The 8,702-nt window shown below is 33.8% G+C and overlaps 1 protein-coding gene across 2 annotated transcripts; it reads right to left on the bottom strand.

The window, feature by feature from the left end:
- Positions 1 to 4,951: 4,951 nt before the first annotated feature.
- On the bottom strand, positions 4,952 to 6,724 carry LOC106328619. 2 transcript variants are annotated; one of them, XM_013767097.1, is made up of 5 exons: positions 6,565 to 6,724; positions 6,208 to 6,358; positions 5,883 to 6,125; positions 5,488 to 5,778; positions 4,952 to 5,393 (listed from the first exon to the last, which is right to left on the bottom strand). In XM_013767097.1, exons 1-5 carry the CDS (start codon positions 6,639 to 6,641, stop codon positions 5,115 to 5,117), a joined length of 1,041 nt encoding a protein of 346 aa, XP_013622551.1. In that variant the 5' UTR covers positions 6,642 to 6,724; the 3' UTR covers positions 4,952 to 5,114. The 2 variants fall into 2 exon arrangements, with proteins under 2 accessions (XP_013622551.1, XP_013622552.1); XM_013767098.1 differs by having other exon boundaries at positions 6,208 to 6,310; positions 6,565 to 6,720.
- Between the last annotated feature and the right edge of the window lie 1,978 nt (positions 6,725 to 8,702).

Below are 8,702 nucleotides of genomic sequence, written 5' to 3'. Positions count from 1 at the left end.
GTCCACAAGAAGGACATGGTCGTGAATATCCCTGACTTGGACACGGATCCTTTGGTCCCAAGAAGGACAAGAAATATGTCTTTGGTCCGGTAAAGTCCATTACCCAAGTACCATTGGCGCCTTGATGTAATAAACAAGCCATACTAGGCCGGACATGTGTTCTTGCCGAGAATCTCCTATATGTTTAGCTCATGTTCGACCATAAGGCACTAAAGACATACACGTCCCTAACCTTAAGTACTATTGGCGCCTTGCCTTGATATTGAGACCATTAATCATTGGTATCCATGAAGCTCAACCATCAGGTTGGGATGCGCCAACTTGAAGGACATATACGGAGATTGGGATACGTAGATTGAAAGATTTTCAGTGATGTTCAGAACAGGGGGAGTAATGCGTGTTGTACTCTTTTTCCTTAACCATGGTTTTGTCCCACTGGGTTTTCCTGGTAAGGTTTTAATGAGGCAACATCCAAAGCGTATTACGAACTCTGTACGGTTATGACATCCAAGGGGGAGTGTTATAAACCATATGATGGATGTCCATAACCGGTCCGGTCTATAACCGGCCCAATACCAAGAGAGAGAGAGAGACGGCCCAACCCTAGAGAGAGAGAGAGAGAGGCGGCCGCATGAAGAGGAGAGAGAGGCGGCTTAGACTTTAGAGAAAAGGAAACCCTATTTCCTTTTCCTTGTATTTGTACATTTTCCATATTTATGTCTTTCCTTTTATCTCTTTGTAACTCTCATATATAAGGACACCTTATGATTGATTAATAATACACACAATTTGCAGATTCCTAAACCTTAAGTTCATAACAAAGTGAACATATATCAACTAAATTTGAGTTTAGGGTATATTTGAATAAGTGATTGTAAGAGAACATATAACTCAAGATCAAATTAAAGTCTCAACTTGAAAATTCAAGAAGCTATACATATTCAGTTCATTTATATTCACATAATATTGATTAGATGATCTTCAATATAACTTTTTAAAGTACTTGAATTCAATTTTTCGATTTTAGGGTATGTTTGGGATATGGATGAGTTATCTAAACGATACGGCTGAGTTATCTAAACTACACGGCTGAGTTATATAAACGATACGACGATTTGGGATAAGACGCTTGCGGAGACAATTTCAGAGTTGAATGAATGATTTTGTTCCCGCCCAAAATATGAAACATCGCGAAAAAAGTTACACTTGACGGCTGACTTATAGGGCTGACTTATAGGAACGTTACGGTTGACTTATACCATTCAGATACATTACGATTGAATTATGCATACTTTACAGCTGAGTCATGCATACGTTACGGCTGAGTTTAATTTTAAACCAACCCTAATATAAAACCTAGAAACAAAAAAGCTTGCAGCCGTCGTCAACAAAATATAAACCTAACTAAATCACCGTGTGTTTCTTGCACATCACGAGGCTGCAAGGTCATTACTGTCTTCTTCCTTTGCTGCCGCAGTCCCGGTACCACGAGAGCTCCGACGTCTTCAAGTCACACAACGGTTTTGTTACCTCCTCCACCACCAAGCTCCTCTTCCTTGTCCACCTTCCAGTAACAAGAACAAATTCAAAACACGGAGAAAGAGCGAGAGAGTTTGAAAGAAAGAGAGGTGACCAGTGTGGTGACAAGCGGTGGTGGTGGCGACTACGGTGAAGACTGAGACCGGCGAAGATGGATCTGAGAAACAGCAACAAGGATGACGTCGGCGAGTATAGATGGCGACGACGACAAGCTCAATATCCGTGACGACGGCGAAGATCAATCTTCTTCGAACTTTTTTCTTCTTTGACGTTTCTTCTTCACTCACTTCTAAGATTTACAAACCAAATATACTAAGGCATAAGAAATGAATGATGATGTATGAATCTCTCTTGTTTACAAGACAGAAAGCGAGAAAGATGAAGAAGATCTGGGACTGTGAAGAACTCCCGAAGGAAAGAAAAGAGGAGAAGGAGACGTCAAGTAGAAGAGAGAAAGTGAATAAAAAAAGAAAGCATTTTAGACCATTAGATCAAAACTAATCAATGGTCAAGAATTGTAATCCTTGTACTAAAAAAACTAACCAATGAAAAAGAAGTTAGAAGATAACCCCAAGATGGATTTGTAGCCCTTGGATTAAAACAATCAATGGTTAATGTTTTAATTTTGATGGTTAAAATTATATTTTATATTAAACTGTATTTTTGATAAAGTTTTAAATTTTAAAACTTGGATTTTATTATGTTGATTTTTTTATGTGTGGTTTAAATATGAAGTTTTAAGTTTAAGGTATTTAATGGAGTGAGTTTAGGGTTTGGTATATAGTGTTTTGGGTTTCGATTTAACATTTAAGATTATATTTTTAAATAACAAAAGTATTAGAGTTTTAACATTTGTAGTTAGAATTTATGGTATATGATTAATTAAATTTTGTTTAAAGTTTGAAGTTTTATGGTATAGGTCAAAGCATGTGGTTTAGGGTTTAGGGTTAAAGGTTCGAAATAGATATGGTTTGAGATAATGTTTTGAAAATATTTAACTTTATAATTTTATATTTAATATTTGTAGTTAAAATTTAAAATATTCTAATTTTATATTAAAAATATTGAACCCTTAGATTAAAATCAATCAATGGTCATGAAAAAAGCAATATAAATTTCAATTTTAGTTCTTTTCAATTTGTTTTAAAAATTGCTTAAATTTAAAAAATATAGTTACGGGTTTAAATTAAAATTTTAAATGGAATTTTAAATTAAACATTTTTATTGTTAAAATGATTAAAATTTGAGTTTAACTCTAAACTATAAACCTAAACCTTAAACTTTAAATAATAAAAATATATCGGATTTAATGTTTAAAGATAAACTTTATAATTTTTATAACCTTATAATTCTATAGTTTAGAATTTGAGGTTTAGATTTAAGAAAATATTAAAGTTAGAGTCTTGTAAATAAGAATTGTATAAGTGATTGTAAGAGAACATATATCTCAAGATCAAGTTAAAGTATCAACTTCAAGAAACTATACACATTCAGTTGATTTATATTCACTTGATATTGATAAGATTATCTTCAATATAACTTCTTAAAATACTTGAATTCAGTTTTCCGATTTTAGGGTATGTTTGAGGTATTGCTGATTTATATAAATGATATGACTGAGTTATCTAAACGATACGGCTGAATTATCTAAACATTTTCTGATTTTATGGTATGTTTGAGGTATGGCTGAGTTATGTAAACGGCACGGCTGAGATATATAAACGATACGGCTGAGTAGTGTAAACATAGCATAAATCGAACACAAAATACATGGGTGAGTTATGTTTTTTACATAGAAAACCAAAAATACAGGTTTTTTGCACCATTCCGGTGATAACTCGTTCATGTATCCAAGCTTCAATGAACTCCTCTGGATCGTCTCTGCTGAATCCGTCACTTATTTTCGTCTCCTTCATTCTCTTTTTGTTCAATTTTCTCTTTCCCCCAGATCTGGAAAAAAAAATTAGATTATCCAAATATGGATATGAAATCACAAACAAACTTAATTAAATACATCCCACAATTACCGATCTGGGTATTTTTTGGAATGTATTTGTCCTTTCTCCTCGGAATGCACAATTATTATAGCTAGGTTCTCGGAGATTGGCGGGAAGTAACTCAGCCACAACTGCATATATAAACCGGTCGTAAAAGAAAAGTAACTCACACACAACATAAATTAAAACTCAGCCACAAACTCAAAAAAACGCAACAGAGAAGATGATTTCGGCGATTGCAGCGAAAAATATTTCGTAGAAACAATTGGAGACGACGATTTCGGGGAAGACGATATCAGAGAAGACAAGACAAAGAGTTAGTTCGAGGAAGAGGGAGTAAACACGATGTCAATGACGATTTCGGGGAAGAAGCGGTTAGGGTTCCTTTAGTTCTTCGACGAAGTTGTGCTGTGTTGTTGTGTGTTTTTTTCAACGTTATGTAATTAAAGAGATGGTTGATTGTTCTCTATTGCTGATGTGGATACTTAATTAGTGATGTGGATTTAATGTTTCAAAATAATTTCAATTAAAAAAACTAACCAAAAGCTCTTATTGTCATTTACTAGGGGTATCCAAACATTCTAGTAATTTTTAAAATTTATTTTCAAAAAGTCATCCTGAACATATAGTATAGATGCATTTTGAGATTTGAAACCCTAACCGTCAAGAAAGAAAGAGATTTTTTTTTTTATAGTTTCAAGCCGATGGCAAGGATGCTTCTATAGCTCCGACATCGGCTTGTTTGATTCATTTTGCTTTTTTTTCTTTGATTTGCTTTACTTCTTGACACTTGGTCTGTTTGACTGCCAATTTATTCAAATCTAGCAAAGGTTTTTATTGTTCTTTTGTATGTTTCTTCCAATGGATTTGGTAAAACAAAAGCTTCGGTTCAATTGAACTGTTTAGAAAAGGTAATTGACAGATCTACTGTGGATGGTGGCGACAGGTCTTACCGGCTTCAATCGTTGAAGGTTATTCATTTGATAAAATGGTGATGGAGTTTTTTCTGCAAACTATGGTTACTTCGAAAGGCAGCATGAAATTCTATGGAACTGTAATTACTTTGACTATGTTATTATCAATATAGCAATATAAAGAGTTGTCTTGTCTCGGTGACTCCTACTAGAGTATTTAAAAAGAGAGTGGCAATCGTTCTCAATTCAGTCTGAAGCGTAGTGTTTTTGTTTTAATACGAAGATTATCTCTCGTGAGATTCAACTATTCCAGAAACAAATATAGAGTTTTTATATGAAAAATCTTTAGTCATATATATGCAAAATAGATGTGAGTTAGTTTATTTTGGATCCCTACTGGTGTATCTGTTTTCTAATTTTGTTTCGCCAGTTTTCGTTGTTTAGAACTCTTTGCCTAGAAGGCTTGATAATACAATGAACTTATAGTATAGATGCTTAAAATAATAGCGTTTGTTTGTTTTATACGAAGTCAAGGATAATAACTTTGAGTTTATCTTAGAAAAGAATAGTATCTATACACTCAGTCAGGTGCACAAGCATATTGACAGTGATAAATAATCTGCATACAGAATTCAAAAAACCTCTTGGGGGCAGAGAAGCTTCTCTACTTGAAATAGAGTGGGACCAGTTTCTTCAAAGTTTCAAACACACTAGTGAAGGGATCAAACTGGACTGACTTTCTTAATTCAAGATCTGGAAACTGGTTTGTCAGCGTTTTCTCCATACCTGGCATGGACATCATAGCAGCTAGCTGACCATCAGACATCACTTCACAGTCCTGTGGAGTATCCTTTATTTTCTCCGGGTCGTAGCCAAACTGTGCCAAATAGTCTTTGTACTTGGCTATGAACTCAGGTCCCGGGTTAGGTGTCCTTGAGTATACCTGACATATCCAACACACATAGTAGTTATGTAAGAAGGTGTGCAGCAAGCAACATATATTGTCAAACCCTTGAGTTCTTGTCTTGAATCATCACCTGAACAAAGCTCCTGTCTTTGGCTCCAGAAACAAGAGCGTAGTTGTCGTAATCTGTAGCTATGACATCATAAGGCAACTTGGGAATGAAAGGAATGGTGGGAAATCGAAGGTAACATTTCTCTTTAATCATCTCTTGCTTTTCTAAGTCAGTCTCAGTTTTCTCCAGGTCTTGTGCTCCAACGCATTGAACTTTTCCTCTGATTCCAGTTATATACCCATCAGGGCTACCGTGAACACAAAACGTATCCACCCGTATAGCTGGTTCCTTCATATCAAACGTGTATAAGCCCTGCAAAACGTGAAAACAGAAGCGGAATGTACTCAAGATGTGATTAATTATTAATTGTTCTTCTCACATTATACTTTGCAGAGGATGAGCCATTTTAACAGTACCTGTGTACAATGGCAATCTTCTTGGCCTTGACCAGCAAAGCCACGCTTAAGAGAAGCCACTTCGAACCATCTTCCAGAGTACCTAACTGGGTCAAAGTTCTTAGCAGTCATGCCTCTCATCATCATCATCATCATCGCTTCCGGGTCATCATCAAGTGGAAGAGTAGGCTTGTTTCCTTCCACAGAAGCACTTCCCAGTTGGCAAATGTTGTGATAACGTGAAGAGAGATCCAAGGCAACACCCTGCCAAGGAAACTCACAAAATTGAAAAGGTTTTTGGACGCAAACGAGCATGCTTATAGCAATGTTGGCTAAAGCATAATACCTGGCCTGCCTGAGAGAGAAGCAAAATGGCAGCAAAGCCTGAAACAAAATGCTTTCTCAAAGCCTCCTTGCTTTCAGTGGGATTCTCCAAGGAACATATAATTCTGTCAGAATAATGAGATCTACTGTTGATCCTCCTAACCACAGAGCATCTTCCGTTTCATAAAGGAAACATAAATCTGAGATCAGTAAACCTTGAATCTAAAGACAGTTTCGTTTGTTCCAGGATATAGTTTCCGTAAGTATGTCCTAAGCCTAACTAAACTGTGTTGTGTGTGCCATTGATGAACTTAAGGTTGATACAACTTCCAGGATCCAACTAAGCAACTAGTTGTGATTCTAAAAATAATAAGAATACCTTGTATTTGCAGGTCGAGTGAAGCTATGAGGAAGAACTAGTGTCATTGACAGGCTAGTTATGATGTTACTTACCATCTTCTCTTGGTCGCCACAGAAATATTTTAGTTTCTTTTTCAGGGTTTTTAATTATTTCTTTGTGGCAGGCTTTAGAAGCTCAACAAACGCTGTCGGTTTAAGAGTCTATACGAACGGGACCCACAAGAAATTTCCCTTCATTTAAACCCATACGAACATATCTACCATCATTTTCCATGATGATGTTGGAAACTGATGGTTGAAGATATGTCAAAAACCATTGTGGTTAATGGTTACGTGAGAAACTATTATTATTATTAGTACTGATACTTTTGAAACTGTTATTGTCAACAATAACATGTCAGTTTTTCTATGAACATATATAATCTTGTATTTTTTTAAAAATATATATTTTAAATTTATTTTGAAAGAATCTATTTTGAATTTTTGCAATTTCTAATTTTTGTGAATTTTCTATTTTTGTGAATTTACTGAATTTTTATTTAATTTTATATCAATTTCTGAATTTTTATTTATTTTTGTATTTTAATTTATTTTTATATATTTCTGATTTTTATTTAATTTTCTGATTTTTATTTAATTTTTGGAATTTTATTTAATTTTTATTTATTTTAGTAATTAAATAAATATTTTTTTGAAAAACTACCCAAATTTTTTGGTTCGATTATATTTTGGTTACAAATTTGGATAAAGTCGGTAAAATTCGGGTAATTTAGGTTAGTTCGGTTAATTCGTTTCAAATTTTTGGTTCGAAATTTTGGATAATTTGGCTCTTTCGGTTATTTCGGTTTGAAATTTTAGTAAATTCGGGAGAAATTGCCAAAAATACCATTTTTAAAGTACCACTTTTCATGTTTACACTAACCACATTTACCTTCATATTTAATGAAGGGTAAAAGACATTTATAACCTTTTGATTAACTTTGACAAAAAAAAGTATATGGTTAACTAATCTAAACTTAAAACATCAACTCTAAACCCTAAACCCTAAACCCTAAACCATACACCTTCAAATCTAAACCCTAAAACATCAACTCTAAACCCTAAACGTAAACCCTAAACCTTAAACCCTATATTTTTAAGAAATTCGAACTCTAAACCCTAAAACCCTAAACCTTCAAATCTAAACCCTAAAACATCAACTCTAAACCCTAAACGTAAACCCTAAACCTTAAACCCTATATTTTTAAGAAATTCGAACTCTAAACCCTAAAACCCTAAACCTTCAAATCTAAACCCTAAAACATCAACTCTAAACCCTAAACGTAAACCCTAAACCTTAAACCCTATATTTTTAAGAAATTCGAACTCTAAACCCTAAAACCCTAAACCTTCAAATCTAAACCCTAAAACATCAACTCTAGGGTTTTAGGGTTTAGGGTTTAGGGTTTAGGATTTAGGGGTTAGAGTTGAAGGGTTAGGGTTTAGGGTTTGATGTTTTAGGGTTTAGGGTTAATTTTTTAGGGTTTAGGGTTTAGAGTATACTTTTTAGGGTTTAGAGTTGAAGTTTAGGGTTTAGGGTTTAGAATTGATGTTTTAGGGTTTAGAGTTGAAGGTTTAGGGTTTAGAGTTTATGTTTCGTGGTTTAGGGTTTAGAGTTGATGTTTCAGGGTTTATGGTTCGTATTTCAAAAAAAAAATAGAGTTTAGGATTGATGGTTTAGGGTTTAGAGTTAAGTTTTAGGGTTTAGGGTTTGAATTTCAAAATTGTATAATTCGAAAAAAAAATTAAAAAAATTAATTTTTATTTTTTTAGATTTTTATTTATTTAAATATTTATTTATTATATATATAAAAAACAAGGGCATAAGAGTCTTTTGTCACTTAATGAAGAATATATTTTTGAAAATATCCCTTTAGTGATGGTAAAAATGAAAAGTGGTAGTATAAAAGTGGTAAACATATAATTTCTCCTAAATTCGGTTCAAAATTTTGTTATCAATTTTTTGTTTAAATGAGACTAACCAATTACCGAACCAAACCAAAAATTAAAATTTTTTATAAACATGTCGAATCAAACCAAACTTATATTGACGATGCGGTGCAGTTGCTTAGTCACTACAAGAAAACAGCAAAGATTCTGAGGGAAAAAATCGTCGGA

The sequence above is a fragment of the Brassica oleracea genome, chromosome C3 (genome assembly GCF_000695525.1).
Source record: "Brassica oleracea var. oleracea cultivar TO1000 chromosome C3, BOL, whole genome shotgun sequence".
Taxonomy (NCBI): domain Eukaryota; kingdom Viridiplantae; phylum Streptophyta; class Magnoliopsida; order Brassicales; family Brassicaceae; genus Brassica; species Brassica oleracea.
Note: the sequence above shows the minus strand (reverse complement) of the source record. Positions and strands in the feature narration are given on the sequence as shown.

Bases quoted from the DNA above. Each gene is read 5' to 3' on its own strand.
- LOC106328619 (XM_013767097.1), bottom strand. From the start codon at position 6,641: ATGGTAAGTAACATCATAACTAGCCTGTCAATGACACTAGTTCTTCCT. The intron at 6,359-6,564 runs GTATTCTTATTA...ATGAAACGGAAG, and splicing joins ACTCGACCTGCAAATACAAG to ATGCTCTGTGGTTAGGAGGA. The intron at 5,779-5,882 runs GTACTGTTAAAA...CACGTTTTGCAG, and splicing joins AAGATTGCCATTGTACACAG to GGCTTATACACGTTTGATAT.